The sequence below is a fragment of the Bufo bufo genome, chromosome 4 (genome assembly GCF_905171765.1).
Source record: "Bufo bufo chromosome 4, aBufBuf1.1, whole genome shotgun sequence".
NCBI lineage: Eukaryota > Metazoa > Chordata > Amphibia > Anura > Bufonidae > Bufo > Bufo bufo.
In genome coordinates this window covers 511,283,032-511,302,448 of record NC_053392.1, presented here as the reverse complement: position 1 = coordinate 511,302,448, position 19,417 = coordinate 511,283,032, and the positions used below count along the sequence as shown (strand labels likewise).

Genomic DNA, 19,417 nt, shown 5'->3' with positions numbered 1-19,417 from the left:
AACTAAGAAAGATAATTGAGTGCCTTTGCCTTCTCTCTGCTTTTCACCAATCAGATGCAGATCACCTATCCAGAGAATTGGTTATCAGTAACAACATCTTGAAAAAACCTTTGTAAGTTCGAACCAGAGTCATGTATACCTTTAAGGAGCTCTGCAAACGCAGTGTGAATGCAACTTAAATTTAGTTAAATTCAATATTCATGGAAACAAATTTAAAATAATTTTTGGCTGTTTTTCTTTTTCATTTTTGCAGTGCTATGCCATTGAAAATGAAATGCAAAACAGTATCCTGTAGCAGTCAGCACAGGGAGATAAATCTCCTATACAGATAGGGATACCATTGTTATTTTACTGCTGCTGCCAGTTAAAGATGTTATCTGTTAGCATAATAGTAGATGTAGAATTTAGGATGACTGTATGACAGCTCCATCATTGACAGGACAGGAAGCAGTATACATGGAGTAACTTCATAAAATGATATCCAGAAAACTATCCACCCGTTTTTTTGGGGGGAAAAATACATAGAATACTCACATACAAGCTGTTTAATGTGATACATTTTGATGGTAGGCTCCCCTTAACTTGCCTGTATAGTAAAATTTGTCCCCTTTGCTCCTTTGACTTTGTGTGGTTTTGCTCCTGATAGTCAACAAAACTTGTATTTTTTTTTTTTAACTTTACATTTGTTTAAATTGTCTGTAAAAGGTTTATTTGTATAGGTTATTTTTTTTATGTCTGATTCCCAGAATGAACAAAATGAACAAATGTAAAAGAACGGAGTTGCAAATGTTTTAATATGACAGCCCCCCAAGGGTCTTACCTATTCAGTCCCCCTCCAATCCACAGCAGATGTTCCAGTGGTACCCTACTGGTCTTTGTTTATAGGAGCCAGCAAAGACGTGTGGAACTTAATATTGGGTGAAGTAAATAAACCTGGCATGTGACATCTGAGGCCACTGATTAGTTTCAGTGGTCACAGGCTAGTATAGCACATCATGAGTAAACTAAAAGCCAAACAAGTGGAATGTTTATATCAAAAGATATCATTTATTATAAAATATAAATAATGGAGAACAACAGGATGTAATACAGTACACGGAGAAGCACAGGGTAAGTAAATTCATAGGAACCACCATAGAACTGCGCAAAATAGAGCACAGTTCTTGCGCAATGTGAAGCATAAAACAGGTGCGACCTATAAAGCAAAAGCTAAGACTCTGGGCAACCAGATAAATATCACATATATGGTCTCCCTAATAAGGGTATGGTACACAAGTACCACAGGCCAGATATAGTAACCCCAGAGTCGTAGCAGGCATGCACGGTATGATGTAGATGTCACAATCAGCCAAAAACAGTGATATGGTAAATACAAAATCACTATGCTGAAGTCAAACCATAACTAACATGCACCAAAGTTCAAGGGACCCAGCGTGGATACATACAAGGGCACCCCGCAAGTAGCATGCAACCGCGCTAAGAATAGGACGTACCTGAAGACATGGTGGCAAAATGAAAGACCGGCCCTGGGCGCGAGACCTCGACGCGCGTTTCACCTCAACGGCTTCGTCAGGTCTTTCATTTTGCCACCATGTCTTCAGGTACGTCCTATTCTTAGCGCGGTTGCATGCTACTTGCGGGGTGCCCTTGTATGTATCCACGCTGGGTCCCTTGAACTTTGGTGCATGTTAGTTATGGTTTGACTTCAGCATAGTGATTTTGTATTTACCATATCACTGTTTTTGGCTGATTGTGACATCTACATCATACCGTGCATGCCTGCTACGACTCTGGGGTTACTATATCTGGCCTGTGGTACTTGTGTACCATACCCTTATTAGGGAGACCATATATGTGATATTTATCTGGTTGCCCAGAGTCTTAGCTTTTGCTTTATAGGTCGCACCTGTTTTATGCTTCACATTGCGCAAGAACTGTGCTCTATTTTGCGCAGTTCTATGGTGGTTCCTATGAATTTACTTACCCTGTGCTTCTCCGTGTACTGTATTACATCCTGTTGTTCTCCATTATTTATATTTTATAATAAATGATATCTTTTGATATAAACATTCCACTTGTTTGGCTTTTAGTTTACTCTGGATGTGGTACAAGTGGTCATTATAGCTGTCTAAGTTGACAGAGCTGCCTTTTTGTAGGTTAATAGTATAGCACATCATCGCTGCAGCCTATTAACAAAGACTGACGGTGTGATATCTGTGCTGTATCATTAGGGGACAGAAGAGGTGAGCACTGTTCATTTTATTACCTTATACGATTACAAATATAACAGTTGCGGCTCCTCTTTTTATTAACTATCGGACAACCCCTTTAAATAACTTACTTCATTATAAGAATGTAAATAGCATACATCGTGACCAGAATGACGGACTCCCACCTTTAAAGAGAAGTAACAACAGATTTTAGAGTGTTGTGGGTAAAGTCAGAATAAAAACTCACATATACTATAGCAAAACATCCTTACAATCCCTATCCAGTCCAAACCCACACAGAACATTGCTATTTTTACTGGTTATATGGCTATTATATCTTCTTTTCTCAATGTGAGAGATTCTTGTTATATCGATCACCTACTACAGTATTACATTTTACCTTGGAAGCTTGATGGGTTATCAAGAGTCAAATATTGTGTTTTACTTACCAGGCAACTTTTTCATCATATATAAACTGTGAAGAAAATATCACAAAAATATGATTAAATCAGTGCAAAAAAGAGGGACAAAAATCATTACAATCATCATTTACATATTAATATATAACTGCTGTCTATTTCTGGGAGCAAGAACAATTCTTTATGCACCCATATTATAGAAATTGTAAAGTTAATTAAAGGGGTTGTCCCACTAAAAATATTCAATATTTTTTTTTTTAAAACAGCACCTGGATCTGAAAACTTTTGTAATAACATGTAATTAAAATGTATTATACGGTACCTACTGAGTTATTCAATTAAATATATCTGAATAGTGTCACCTGTTGTTCTTTTTCCAATTTTTCTGTCCACCTCAGTGAGGTGGACGCATATGCATAGTTCCATCCTTCAACTGCCACCAGCTGTGGCAGACAGGACATGCCCCCTGAGAAAAAACTTGCTGCCTGAGCTGCCAGCTTGAAATAAATCTAGACAATTGATATAGTGGCTCATCTGTCTCAATTTCTGGATATAGATGCACTGTTATAGGCCTACCCTACAACCTTTTGGTACTGTATTCTATGTTTGTAAATATTAACAGACACTCCATTATCTGGAACTGCCTTGAAAATTCCCATACATAAAACAGACAAACACAGTATAGATAAAAATTAATTAATTAAAAAAAACTTATTTTAAAATGCAATATATACAGCATTCATAGCAGAAATCAGATAACTTTTATATGCGTCAGTACATGATCAAAAATATTTTACTTATTGTTTAAGATTTATAAATCACTGATTGGAAATATGTATATACATAAAAAAAAAAAATTATAATAATAATAATATATATATATATATATATATATATATATATATAAAAATGCAGACTGTCTTTTGCTCTTAGCAGCTTAACATTACCACAATGAGAAAAAAAAACCTCACCTTCTCCCTGGCTGTGACGCTCTCCTTTGTGATTGGACTGCGTTACAGCCAGGGAGAAGGAGACGAAGGAGGCAAACGGAGCGGTGCCCAGAAAAAATAGCAAGTGTTATTAGATCCCTGCTCTATGCCCTACCAAACCTGCTACTTATTTCATAATGTCTGGACCCATGAAAGACTAATTTACATTAGGGATTTTCTTTAGGAAATATATATCTGTTTGTGTGTATATATATATATATATATATATATATATATAAACAATGAAACACGATGGCGGCACTGGATGAAAAAAGAAGGCGGGTGCTAGGTCCAAGGGTATAGCTGCTCACCCAATATTATAGACAGGAAACCGGACAGCACTCCAGATAAATAATTGTGGTTTATTCACCCATGTGGTGTAGGCAACGTTTCAGCTCATACAAAGAGCCTTTTTTAAGGCTTGAAAAAGGCTCTTTGTATGAGCTGAAACGTTGCCTACTCCACATGGGTGAATAAACCACTATTTTTTATCTGGAGTGCTGTCCGGTTTCCTGTCTATATATATATATATATATATATATATATATATATATATTTATATTTATATATATTTATTTCCAATCAGTGATTTATAAATCTTTCTGCTATGAATGCTGTATATATTGCATTTTAATATACGTTTTTTTTCCAATACATTTTGTTTATTAATTTTTATCTATACTGTGTTTGTCTGTTTTATGCATTGGATATATTAAAAGTATGAATTTTCAAGGCAGTTCCAGATGATTGAGTGCCTGTTAATATTTACAAACATGAAAGAAATCTAGGAGAACAAATGGACCGATGAATGGGGAAATCACTATTTTCATGTACTATATAGTGTATGATGTTTACTTTTTACATTAATCATGGGATAAACCCTTTAAAAATGGCAATATTTGCTATTTGCATGCTGTGATGATAATGTGCATGTTCACCTAATAAGTGCTGGTGACGCACATGCTCAGTCACTGTCCGCATACAGTTCTCTGCATAGTGATCCTACACTCACTGCAGAACAGCTAATATAAATAGCTTTCTTCTATACTTGTTAGAGAAGAACCCCATGAGGTAGACTGGTAATACACTGTACAGGGAAATTTCCTGGTGGGCTGATGCCCACGGGGCTGACTGAGCCCTCCTCACAGCCACAGGCTCGGTACGTAATGATCTGATACTCTCAGCATTATAGGGGTTGACTCACTTCAGCAAATGGCATTTATCATGTAGACAGAGTTAATACACTTACTAATGTATTGTGATTGTCCATATTGCTGGCTTGATTTTTCTATCACATTATACACGGCTCGTTTCCATGCTTATGACCACCCTGCAATCCAGCAGCAGCGGCCGCTCTTGCACACTATAGGAAAAAGAGCTGGCCTATGCGCACTCCCATGGTGCCAGCCACCAGAGAGGCCAGTGCCTTCTTCTACAGTGTGATAGCACGGCCACCTCTGCTGGATTGCAGGGTGGTTATAACCCCTGGAAACAAGCAGACTTAAGAATGAATCAAGCCAGCAAAGGAAGCAATATGGACAATCACAATACATTAGAGAGTGCCTTGTATTAACTTTATCCACATGATAAATGTACTTATGCACCTGGCGGACTGCTGCAAGTGCCCTCCTGCAATCAACGATATCACCATCCTCATGCCAATGATACAGTTGAACACTGTGGCAGGGTGGCAGTATACTGTTCTGCACTGTGGTATTTGGAGCTGCTGGCTATTTGGTATTGCTGGCCCTGCCTACCTATTGGACCCGCCTTTTCTTAATTTGGACCCGCCTACAACATGGGGTCACTTTTAGTTTTTTTCCAGGGCCATTTTAAGTTCCCAGTTTGGAAGAACCAGAGCCTTTGCCACAGCATCACAGTACACCTGGGTGTAACTATAGCTGTAGTATCTATACCAGCTGCTATGAGGCCAAGATGTTGAAGAAGCCAATTCAGTTGTTAGAACTTTGTACTTATTTTTAGGAAATAGCACATTTGTGGCTTCCTGCTATGACTACTATGTGGGTTCTCTGACATATGGAACCATCATCCATACCTTAATTATTGCTACTTATGCTGTTTCAGTTGCCTGTCATTTGGTGGTGGGTGTCTGTTTCATTTTGCTTGGGAGGCCTGTGAAATCTAGTTACATCCCTGACAGTTTAGCTAAGAAGACTCATTCTGCAGGGAAGTAACAATAGACTATATTGTCAGTTGCCAGATGGGGAAGGAGGCTGATTCTGTCGAGAGCTAGTCCAGCCCCCAACAGCAAAGATCAGTATGGAGCACCAAGGAGGACACAAGGAATCAAAATATTATGACAATTTTTTCATGCTACAAACTTTGTCAGTTGCTATAAAACAAGCATTAACAGACTTTTTTGTACTGATGATCTATCCTCAGAACAGGTCATCAGTATCTGATTGGCGGAGGTATGACACCTGGGACCCCAGCCAATCACTTGTTTGAAGAGAACGTGGCGCTCTGGTGAGCACTGCTGTCTCCTCACTTACCTAGCCCAGCACCGTACATAGTATAGCGGCTGTGCTTGGTATCGCAGCATGGTACTGGAATGGGACTGATGAGCATGACGTCACTGGTCTAGGGTAAGCTGTGAGAACATCGGGTGTCGGACTCCCACTGATTAGCTACTGATGACCTACAGTATATAAAAAAGTATAAAATGGCCAGAAAGACTGACATGAAAATGGCATAGCCCATTGTATCCTGCATCACAAGTACATTATTTTAATGACAATATTTACAACCCCCTGGTGAAACTAAGTAGCATCCAAAAAAACTTTCTTCTTAGGCTACTTTCACACTAGCGTTCAGAGAGGATCCGTCTGGTATCTGCACAGACGGATCCGCTCCTATAATGCAAACGCTTAGATCCGTTCAGAACGGATCCGTTTGCATTACCATGAACAAACGGATAATGCAAACGGATCCGTTTTGACTTTACATTGAAAGTCAATGGGGGACGGATCCGTTTGAAAATTGAGCCATACTGTGTCAACTTCAAACGGATCCGTCCCCATTGACTTAGGCCTCATGCACACGACCGTATTTTTTTGCGGTCCGCAAAACGGGGTTCCGTTTTTCCGTGATCCGTGACCGTTTTTTCGTCCGTGGGTCTTCCTTGATTTTTGGAGGATCCACGGACATGAAAAAAAAGTCGTTTTGGTGTCCGCCTGGCCGTGCGGAGCCAAACGGATCCGTCCTGAATTACAATGCAAGTCAATAGGGACGGATCCGTTTGACGTTGACACAATATGGTGCAATTTCAAACGGATCCGTCCCCCATTGACTTTCAATGTAAAGTCAGGAGTTAATATACCATCGGATCGGAGTTTTCTCCAATCCGATGGTATATTTTAACTTGAAGCGTCCCCATCACCATGGGAACGCCTCTATGTTAGAATATACTGTCGGATTTGAGTTACATCGTGAAACTCAAATCCGACAGTATATTCTAACACAGAGGCGTTCCCATGGTGATGGGGACGCTTCAGGTTAGAATATACTAAAAGAACTGTGTACATGACTGCCCCCTGCTGCCAGGCAGCAGGGGGCAGCCCCCCCCCCCTGTAGTTAACACATTGGTGGCCAGTGTGGCCGGCCCCCCCCTCCCTCCCCTGTAGTTAACTCATTGGTGGCCAGTGGGCCCCCCCCCTCCCCTGTAGTTAACTCATTGGTGGCCAGTGCGGCCGGCCGCCCTCACTCCCCTGTAGTTAACTCGTTGGTGGCCAGTGCCCCCCCCCTCCCCTGTAGTTAACTCGTTGGTGGCCAGTGGGCCTTCTCCCCTCCCTCCCCCTCCTAATTAAAATCTCCCCCCTATCATTGGTGGCAGCGGAGTGTACCGATCGGAGTCCCAGTTTAATCGCTGGGGCTCCGATCGGTAACCATGGCAACCAGGACGCTACTGCAGTCCCGGTTGCCATGGTTACTTAGCAATTTGTAGAACCATTATACTTACCTGCGAGCTGCGATCTCTGCGTCCGGCCGGGAGCTCCTCCTACTGGTAAGTGACAGGTCCGGCCGGGAGCTCCTCCTACTGGTAAGTGACATGACCTGTCACTTACCAGTAGGAGGAGCTCCCGGCCGGACCTGTCACTTACCAGTAGGAGGAGCTCCCGGCCGGACGCAGAGATCGCAGCTCGCAGGTAAGTATAATGCTTCTACAAATTGCTAAGTAACCATGGCAACCGGGACTGCAGTAGCGTCCTGGTTGCCATGGTTACCGATCGGAGCCCCAGTGATTAAACTGGGACTCCGATCGGTACACTCCGCTGCCACCAATGATAGGGGGGAGATTTTAATTAGGAGGGGGAGGGAGGGGAGAAGGCCCACTGGCCACCAACGAGTTAACTACAGGGGAGGGAGGGGGGCCGGCCGCACTGGCCACCAATGAGTTAACTACAGGGGAGGGGGGGGCCCACTGGCCACCAATGAGTTAACTACAGGGGAGGGGGGGCCCACTGGCCACCAATGAGTTAACTACGGGGGGGGGGGGGCGGCCGCACTGGCCACCAATGAGTTAACTACAGGGGGGGGGGGCCTGCCCACTGCTGCCTGGCAGCACCTTCCAGGCAGCAGGGGGCAGTCATGTACACAGTTCTGTTAGTATATTCTAACCTGAAGCGTCCCCATCACCATGGGAACGCCTCTGTGTTAGAATATACTGTCGGTTCTGAGTTTTCACGAAGTGAAAACTCAGCTATGAAAAAGCTTTTATGCAGACGGATCTTCGGATCCGTCTGCATAAAAACTAACCTACGGCCACGGATCACGGACACGGATGCCAATCTTGTGTGCATCCGTGTTCTTTCACGGACCCATTGACTTGAATGGGTCCGTGAACCGTTGGCCGTGAAAAAAATAGGACAGGTCATATTTTTTTCACGGCCAGGAAACACGGATCACGGATGCGGCTGCAAAACGGTGCATTTTCCGATTTTTCTACGGACCCATTGAAAGTCAATGGGTCCGCGAAAAAAAAGGAAAACGGCACAACGGCCACGGGTGCACACAACGGTCGTGTGCATGAGGCCTTATATTGTAAGTCTGGACGGATCTGTTTGCCTCCGCACGGCCAGGCGGACACCCGAACGCTGCAAGCAGCGTTCAGGTGTCCATCTGCTGAGCGGAGCGGAGGACAAACGCTGCCAGACTGATGCATTCTGAGCGGATCCGCCTCCACTCAGAATGCATTAGGGCTGGACGGATCCGTTCGGGGCCGCTTGTGAGAGCCTTCAAACGGAGCTCACAAGCGGACACCTGAACGCTAGTGTGAAAGTAGCCTTAATTAGTGTTGATCGTGAATATTCTAATCGCGGATTTTTATTGCGAATATCGGCACTTTGAGAATTCGCGAAAATCTAGAATATAGTGCTATATATTCGTAATCGCGAATATTCTATTTTATTTTTTTTTCATCAGTACTACTGCTTCTTGCTTGTGGGCCAATGAGAAAGCTGCAATATATTTTTCAGAGCTTAGCGACATCCCTAGCAACCAATAGGAAAGTTGCCTACCCCTTTACTATATAAGAAACTCCCCAGCAGCCATTTTCTACAGTTTTTTTGCAGTTCTGAGAGAGAGAGCAGTGTCATTGCTGTGCTCTGTGCTTTGCTGAGTCATCTGGATCCTTATTCAATTACATTAGATATATATATATATATATATATATAATACAGATAGTTAGTGGGAGATAGTCAGTGTAGGTTAGATAGTGATATAGTGTAGCTCCAGTGCAGGGTGTTAGGTAGTGTAATAGGAATTACTGTACTGTGATAGGGATTAGTGTCTCTGTTAGACATAGTGCTGTGATGTCACAACAATACTTGCACCAATCAGTAATATCTACTCAGACCTAATAAAATGTGAAGTTGCACGTATTGCGCAAAAAAATGCGCATCATTAATGCCGATTTGCGCAATCGCGAAAATAATTCATTGCGAATACTGTGTGAAAAATTCACGAAATATTGCGAAAACGAATATTGCCTATGCCGCTCATTACTATTCTTAATCTATAGAAGTCAAAGGAGAAGCAGAGACCCAGATGGGCTCAGATAGGCTAGGAGCAGCTGAGATAGACTTCTGGTTTATATATGTATATGTGGATTCAACATAATGCTGCACTCAAGGACATATATACCATAGAACCAGACCATACGGTTGCACTGATTAGTTTCCTTTCCTTGTTACAATGTAGCAGGAATCTGCGCAGGACTCTCCTCCAGAAATAATATTGTGGCCCATGGAAAGGGGGTAAAGGAGGAAATACACACCAGGCTCTTCTGTCCTGGGTGTCAAATACCCAATGTCATATTAGGGAGGTCATTCTGATATCCTTTTCAGGCTCCATAGACTTGTGTTCAGAAAACATAAGCCCAAGATGTAAAGTATATATAGTGATCCCTCAAGTTACAATGGCCTCAGGATACAATATTTTCAACATAAAATAGGCTTTTCTGACCCATAATAAGTTGAAACTAGACTCAACAAACAATGTCTGAGACCAATCAAGGTCACTTCTCTGGTAAACTAGTTATATTAGTTGCTAGTTAGCAGCTATTCCCAATATGTTTCATCTGTCTTAGTTATCTGTTTAGTTTTCTCAAATCTTCATTTTCTCTTGTCTTCGATGAAATTTTGGGGCTTTGGAACAGATTACTCAAGTTACAATGGTTTAAACATACAATGGTTGTCCTGGAACCAATTAATATTGTAACTTGAGGTAAAAAGCACATGTGACATATGAAATATGGATGGGAAACATATTTACTGCACTGACTTATAATGACTCACTGGACTTTCCAAATAAACTTCAATATACTAATGAGGGCAGATGGCATCTAACATCTCAGGTGAGGGTTTTAATGGTAAGGAAGCCATGGGAGTGACAGCTGAAAACAAATCAGAAGACTCATTTTGCTGTAAATAGGAAAATAATAAGAAAATAATAAAAAAAAATACAGCATTTTATTGCACATTGGTTCTGGTTTATTTAGGAAAAGGTTTTCTTTTTATTCCCTTCATTTGCTCTGGATTTCAATTTTAGATTGCACGTTCACTATCCTCTCAATGAATCACTTGTGTACGAATGTTTATGATACAAATGTTCTGCTAAATAAATTCATACCCCCTATGACCACTAGATGGCACCTCATTACTATTTCTATATCCACTGTTCTCCCCCCAGTATCTTCTCATTCACAGCGGGATATCAAAACAGGATCACAATGCAAACAACTGTACTTTTTGTAGAATATATAATGCAAAATACAATGTAATGTATTGTCATAAACTAGGATCATTTAAAAAAAAAAAAGGCCTACTCAGATGAGAGATGGGCTCAAATGTGTTAATTCCTATCATAGCTGTTGATAAATTTGAACCACTTTGAACAGGTGACCCACTCACGTGGGATAGCTTTCTTGAACTCTAGATCCATCGGCTTCTAAGTAGCTATTAGCTAAGGACAGACATGGTTTATGGCCAAAATGCAGCACTTTAGGGAAGTACAACTGTCATAGCTACAAGTGTTCTTCATTTAAGGGGTTATTTACAGGAAACTGCAGTCAGATGAAATGCAATAGAAATTATAGCTGAATGTGAGCTATGAACACAACTGAACCCCCCTGAAGGGGCAACAAGCAGGTTTATTCTCAAAAATCATTCCTTTGGCTTTTCATCAATAACACGCCCATCTGTTCACAATGTACTGTATAAAATGTATGGACACATGTTCAGTGTTATTATGGCAATATAATATTTAATATCATATTTATTGCAATATATATTTGTTAGATTTAATAAAATACATATTTTAGGGTTAGGTGTCAAAATATACATAATGCAAATGTGTCAGTGATGACGATACGACAGGGAAATGCTATTTACGCTGTAACATGCTGCAGTCTACGTGCATGTTCTCCTGGGGGATCTATGAAAGGATTGGAAAATCCAACTTTAAAGCTGGCCATACACGTTTAGCAATGGTCCGGTCAACAGTTATCTCTCCCAGCTCCCACATACACGTATATGTTTGTTTGAGCATGTATGCATTGTCAATGGGGAGAGAGGAGAAAGCCGCACCACCGACGGCGACTTATCTCCTGTGAGAACAAAAGGATCAGGCAAAAATATTCACTTTGTCTAATGCCTCTCTCCCCTACGTCATCTGTCTGTCCCCATACACTTTAGAATGTCGGACGAACCATCCGTTCCCTATGGGTTCAGCCAAACGGACAAAAAAAAGGACATGATCTATTTTCTTTGCCGGCCGTGGAACAGACGGGTGGATGCAGACAGTATACGGTGTGCTGTCCGCATCTTTGGCGGCCCCCTGAAATTAATGAGTCCATAGCTGATCCGCAAAAAATGCAGATCGGATGTGGACCAAAACCACGGTCGTGTGCATGAGCCCTTATACAGTACTAGGGTGTATAAAATGGCCATGAACGACATCAACCCCACCCCCTCCCCATTTATATCTTGGATAGCCGGCGCCCACCAAAAACCAAGACTGTAAACAGATGGCTCTAATACAAGCTCCCAATCTGCTGGAATAAAGCCTTATAAATATGTAACAGCTCTAACAAAACAGTAGGGATGGAACGGTCAAGCCTGAATTCACAAGGCTGTTCCGGCAGTAATAGTTTTTTTTCGATTTACACTTGCAAATGTTAAAAGGATACGTCTGGTTTATAGTGGCAATTTAGGAGATGGGAACATGTGCTCAAACACATAAAAAGTTTATATTTAAATAAACGTGGAATACATTTGTTTTATTGTGGTACTGGGATTCTTTTTATCTTGACAAGGAACTTTAACAAGTTTCGGTCAACAGCTGGCCATACACTTTAAACCACGATCTTCCCCATAAATATGGGAACTCAGGTTGCCAAGCTTGTGCCTATTTTCATTTACATGTGCAGTGACCACTACAGATACTGCATACTGTGTGTGCATAAAGCTCAATAATAACACAGTATGCAGTAAGCTCATAACCTCCCTCTAGTGGTGACTGCAGGCAACAATAATGTAAGGTTTTAATCAGTGTCTATGCAGGGATCATAATAAATGAACCCCGACTGCTGTAAATGTAAGTTAGGAAATTAATTTGCACAATATTTTGTACCTTCAAATAACAGTTCTAAAATGTGAAGAGTAACTTTAAGACTCGCTTGTTCTCATTGCGTTAGTAAGATTAAACTTTAGAGTAGACCATTTGCCATAATAACTAACCAGATAAGTGCAAAGGCTATGGACAAATAAAATACAGTAATTTTACATACAAGGTGATTCAAAAAGAAATGTGCAAAATTATAGCCTTGGTATTCAAAAACTGAGAGAACATAACATGAAAAGACACATTATCTATCCAAGTTTTATCTGTATACTACAAATGTTCAATGCAAGCTCCACTCGTGACACGGCAGATATCTAGGCAGTGGCCCAGTTCTGACCAGATGCGTGCCAGCACATCCTCCGATATGGACACCACTTTTTTCAGAGATGTGTTGTCTCAGATCATTCAAATCATTTGGTGGGAGATACATTGAGTTCTTGATCTAGCCCCACAGAAAGAAGTCACAGGGCAGTTAGATCTGGTTGGGTCATGGAAGTCGGCACAACATTGGTGAATCGTTCATTCCAATGTGGCCGATCCAACGTTCCAGTAGGGTTGCATTCAGATATTGGCAAACAATCAACTGGAAATGATGAGGAGCACCATCCTGCTGATAGAAAATGGCAGATCTTCCTCTATCGGTGCAATAAGCCACTCTCTTAACATTTCCAGATAGGAGAGGTCAGTGACCGTATCCTCTACAAAAATGAAGCAACTGTACAGATTTCTCCTGCTCATTGCTCGATAAGGGCCCATGGGTTTTCTGAGCCCAGATTGTAATGTTTTTGTGATAAACCTTCCCACTAAAGTGAAAGGTAACCTCATGGCTGAACACCAACCTGTCAGAGAATTTGTCTTCTTCCAATCAGCCCTGCAAGTCAATGCAGAAGTCAACATTTCGGTTTGTGGTCTGGTCTCAGCTCCTGTAGACATTGTAATCTTTTCATAAAAAATGGCCATACCATGTCTGTAACACTTGCAGTTCCATACTAGACAGCTTGGTCAAATTTTAGGACTATGCTCGTACAGTGGTCAAATCCTGCTCACTGTCTCCTCTGGTCTTCGGGTGGCCCGACTTTTCCCATAAGAACATCCAGTGGTTTAAAACTGCTTCAACCAACACGAAATGCAGTTTCTATGTGGAGCACATTTACCAAATTTATTCAGAAAATTTCACTATACTGTCACAACAGACGCCGTTTTTTGCAAATTTCAATATGCAAAAAGCTTATTATTGCTGCAATGTCGCCATCTTAGACCTGCCTCTTTGTGTATAGGATTAAACTAAGCTAAGAGGCAGATTCATGAAAACTGTCTAAGAGAAAACTGACTTTGTTGCCAATCGCAACCAATCACAGCACAACTTTCATTTTTCAAGAGCAGAATTGGTTTACTTTAATTACAGGCCTTTACTTTTCAACATTCCTTTTGAATCATATTGTATGTTAGTACTGTAGTTAGCTTAAGTTAAAAAAAAATATGTGAGCTGCCCTCCTCGGACCCTCTGCCCCCTCTCCACACACATCTGCTATGTACAACCTCCTACCCCTCCCTGCTGCTATGTGTGAAACTTAAGTAAGGGCGGATATAAGCAAAAACAGCCATGAAAAGAGGAGTAGGATAGATTTAGGTCAGATTCAGATGCACCAACAGCTAGATAAAGTACTTACACAGACTCTGCAGAAGCAAAACCCTAGGAAATTAAATGGTTGCCTGAGATTTTGATATTGTTGGCATATTCTCAGGAAAGGTCATCAATATCTGATCGGAAGGGGGTCCGACTCCCGGGACCCCCTCCAATCAGCTTTTTGGCCAGTGATGTCATAATCATCAGTCAAATGGCCTAGGTGCAGCTCAGTACTATTAAAGTTAATGGGCCTGAGCTGCAATACTAATCACAGCCGCAATACAATGTATGGCACTGTGCTTGCTAAGCTGCAAAGAGGCAACAGTGCTCACAGCTGATCTACAGGGGTCCCAGGAGCCCGACCAATCAGATATTGATGACCTATCCTGAGGATAGACTATCAAAGTACGTTTAATGAAGACTATTAGGAAGTTTCCTTTTTATTTTTGTAATGTATAGGGGCAGTGATACTGACCATTTGTGCAATATACTTTAATTACTGAAACTGTTCATTTTTTTCAGAAAAATAGCTCTAAAGTGGCCCATTTTGAGCCTTAGCAACGCTCCTTTGTCTTCTGTTTACAGAACACAGTCAGTGTTGAGCAAGTCTCCAGTTATGTAAACAGAAGACAGAGGAGCGTTGCTAAGGATCAGAATGGGCCACTTTAGAGCTATTTTTCTAATAGAAATGTACGATTTCAGTAATTAGAGTATATTACAAAAATATTTAGCATCACTGCCCCTAAAAATTTTAAAAAAAAGGCAGTTACACTTTAATTGTATAGAATATTCTTGAAAAGTATTTCTCATGTATATTGCTTTGCACTTTACATACAGTATTGCTTTGCATATTCTGTTGAATGATTTTTCACATTGATGCATTCATATTTCTGTAGTTAGACTTTATGAGGGATTTATGATTAATGAAGTATTGCACTTGTTTCATTGAAATATTTTGTGAAGGAAACAGTATGGTTTAGAGAAGGTCTATGTTGGACCAAAGCGAGTGCAGGCGGCGGTGGACAAACACTTGACTCATCTGGTGTTTGCTTTTGTCTCTTTGTGTATTAGTTAATCCAGGTCAATGTGTAGGGAAGATTATATAAAATGTCTTATATAAATTGCACACTTTCTCCAGGTTAAGGGGAAAGATGGCACACCAGTGTGGAGGTGTCACATTGAGAGATGCCGAATAATCCATATAATCCATTATTACAAAAAGAAATTGGAAGCGAGCTAAAAGCCGCTGTCCTTCCCGCATCTGTAACAAAAGGATTTGACTCAATTATGTATCTGTATTGTTTACAATCAATTATCTCTACATCATTTCCCATATGTAATGCAAAGCCATTATGTATCATTCATACAGAATCGCCTCCAAATCCCGTTCATATAAACTTATTGGTCGCTTGCCAAATCATTTCAGCTGCAACTGCTCGATAGGAACATTTTGCAGTCAACAATTTCCTTATCTAGCAGACAGACTAAAAAAGAAAATATGCCGCTTTTCTATGCAGCTGTTGGACTGACTGTATAATGAGCCTGAGATTATGTTAATTATGGTAATGCAAACGGCACTTAAGATTCAATCAGCTAAGCAGGTTAAGGTGGCAATGTGTCAGAAAGTGTCCTGCCATGAGGAGGACACAGGACAGGCTAGAGTCATTTTATCATACATACGTACCTGAGTCACCCTGCAATTTTGAGGCCAGTGCATTGCTAATTACACGTATTTTCGCAAGCAGCTAGTTCTAAGGGGAAACGAGATGCTCGTTGGGCCCCAAAATGAGCAGCATCAATGATTCCAATGCCTGCTCTACAGCTGGGATTAATAATGGCTGGCACCATGCTATGCCCAGGACACAAGAATTGTGCAGCTCACGTTAACTTTTGTACGATTCAAGTCCCATGACTTTTTCCTTCTTCCACTAAATGTCAATGAAAATATCATGGCCTTTGACTTCTATAGAGTGCAAATATCACATACTGTACTGTGTGAGACAAGGCAAATGCACAGTAATTACAGTCGCGGTGTTCGGAGGTTTGTTGGTTGCCATTTAGAAGAACAGGGTTGTGCATTTTGTGGAACTTGGTGCATTCCTAAAAGTATACAAGACGCATGGTTAGACCCAGTAGTTGCCTACTAGCCTAGGGACTCATGCACAAGGCTGTTGTTTGGGTTGGCGTCCGATCCGCTTTTTTTTGTGGATTGGACACCGACCCATTCATTTCTATGGGTCTGTAAAAAACGCAGACAGCACACGGATGCCATCCATGTGCTTTCCGCATCGGTGCGGCCGTTCCACAAATGATAGAACACGTCCTATTCTTGTCCATTCTCCGCAGCTCTATTAGGAAATGCAGCATATATATGGCCAGCATCCGTATTTTGTGGATCAAAGGTTTGCAGACCGCAAAATGGATGCGGTCGCGAGCATAAGGGCTTATAGTTTTACAGTGCTTATTACACAATAGGTCACAGTATACAGGACTCCAATTTCTAATTGTGTACACAAATAATAATGGAAGTCCCAGTGAATTAACTAATTACCAGCTCTAGATGGCGGAAGTTATTAGCAAGTTGAGCTCACAATACTTTAGTGTTTTTAATAGTTTCCCTTAAAACTTTGAGCCCTTGGCATATTCTGTACAGGGGTACTGGATTTGCTCAGAAAAATATGCTGCACTCCTTAATACGTTATTTGTGTATTGCTACATCTGTACTGAAGTGATAAATGGAAGCAGAGTAAAGATGAAAACTGCAAGATTCAAGCTTGCTGTCAGTGGTAGCTCTGGCTCAAAACGACTGCTTCTTTGCATAACGGATTCAGCAATCAATTAACCATATTAATATTTAAGATTTGCTTCAGGCTGAGAAATCAATGAGATGATTCAGATAGCTAAGAATATTTAGCTTTCCATGGATGTCATCATGTAATGTGCACTGAACACAACCTTACTGCTCAACTAAAATTTCCTATCTGCCCAATCCAGTTAAAGGGGTTCTGGGACTATCCTCCAACTTCTGAGACCCCACCAACTCTCCAGCTGTTGTAAAACTACAGCTCCCACCATGCCCTGCTGTAGGCTGATAGCTGTAGTCAGTCTGGGCATGCTGGGAGTTATAGTTTTGCAACAGCTGGAGAGCCTCAGGTTGGCCATCCCTGAACTAGTACAATGAAGGACACTCAGCGCTTGCAGAAGCTGAAACTCGCACAATCACACATATGGACTAGCCAATCTTTCTTTATGAACGATGAAGGGGCACAACAATTACTGGAGCAGGACAGCTCCCTCATTGTGCTGACCAGTGGGTGTCCTAGAGATCAGGATCCCTCTGTTGAGGATAGGCCAGAAATGATATAGTCCCTGAAAACCCTGTGACGTTACTTGCCTAAGTTCTGGTGTTTGGCCTTGTTTAGGCAAGAAATATGACCCAACGGACAGGCAGAACATATAAAACATGCTCACATTAGTCCCCTGTGTTTTTTTTTTAAAGAAGTTCCATCATTTTCAAGATTGATGGCATATTTCTAGGATATGCCAATATGGAAATACCAGATGCATTGTATGGAAGAGAGCGGCACTTTGTATCAGAAATCTATGAAGATGCATTTCTTCTTGTGAACGATGGAAGCACCAATGCCAAAGCAGAAGTGCCTAGGATTATGGCCTCAAAATTAAAGGGGTTGCTCAGTTATCAAATATTTTTGTGCAACCTGCACCCTATCGCTCTTTCCAGGCTCCTTCAGTTAACCGTTGCTTTCGCCATGTTCCATGTTCAGCTTGTAAACTTCCAGCACAGATTGGGGTCACAAGTTTACGAGCTGGGACCAGAGCATGGAGAACGGAGCGGTGGGCCGAGGGAGTATGCTTCGCCACACAGGTCCAGCGGGGAGGCTGACCAAAAAAGTGTTTGAAAGCTGGACAACTCCTTTAAAAAGTATACAACCCCTTTAAGTTCATCCAGCAACTTTATTACAGTCACAGAATGAGAATGAAGAGGGCTAGTCACGGTGATTGGCATACAGCACACAAAAGAAACAAATTAAGATTCCTTTGTCCATAAAGAATGGTTGATAAGTAATTTTGGAGACAGCTGATAAATACCTTCAAATGGAAATATGAACCAGCACAGGTGCCGGGAAGAAAGCCCAAGAATGAATTATTTAGAAGGAAATATTCACAGATTTACAATTACAAAATGTAAGCAATGAATTCTGCCATAATATACAAATACAATATAAAATAACGTAATGCCGCATAATAATCCTACACATGCAATCCCGGCTTCTTTTCTCTTTTCTCTAAGGCTACTTTCACATTAGCGTTTTTTGCGTATCCGTCATGGATCTGCAAAAACGCTTCTGTTACCATAATACAACCGCATGCGTCCGTCATGAACGGATCCGGTTGTATTATGTCTTCTATAGCCATGACGGATTCGTCATGAACACCATTGAAAGTCAATGGGGGAAGGATCCGTTTTTCTATGGTGTCGGCAGCGTGGCTTATCCGTTTTGGGCCGCTTGTGAGAGTCCTGAACGGATCTCAGAAACGGAAAGCCAAAACGCCAGTGTGAAAGTAGCCTGTGTCAGGCCATGGTGGTGATTCAGGTCAAATAAGCTGCATGGATGTAAGTAGAGGTGCAAATGGCACAGAGACAGTGTGTAAAAATCAACACGTCAGGTAAGGCTGGGTTCACATCTGCGGTTTTACAGACTGCCAGAGTTTACAGTATCCGAATACCAACCGCCCATTCACTGTAATAGGATCTGGTGGCGATCCGGTTGCTTACTGGCGTATGTGCCGGCTTTCGGCTGGAGAAAAAAATGCTGCATGGAGCAATATTTGAATTTTTGTCCGGCCAATGGCCGGCATGTACTCCGGTTGCTGTGAATTCTAGCAGTCTGTTCCCCCAACGGAACAGACTGTCGGAATTAAGGACGCAGATGTGTACCAAGCTTTAATAAGCAACCAACTGAAGGACAGCAGTCTGGTCAGCAATAGAAACACAAAGGGGGCAATTAC

At 41.5% G+C, this 19,417-nt stretch overlaps 1 protein-coding gene across 2 annotated transcripts in view; it reads right to left on the bottom strand.

The window, feature by feature from the left end:
* Positions 1-19,417, bottom strand: part of SLC24A3 (solute carrier family 24 member 3) — a 410,823-nt gene that overhangs the window by 45,399 nt on the left and 346,007 nt on the right. For both annotated transcript variants that reach the window (XM_040429686.1, XM_040429687.1), the window contains exons 8-9: positions 2,660-2,685; positions 2,342-2,395 (exon numbers count right to left, since the gene is read on the bottom strand). In XM_040429686.1, the coding sequence (XP_040285620.1) occupies positions 2,342-2,395; positions 2,660-2,685 (80 nt within the window). The remainder of the gene's footprint in view (positions 1-2,341; positions 2,396-2,659; positions 2,686-19,417) is intronic.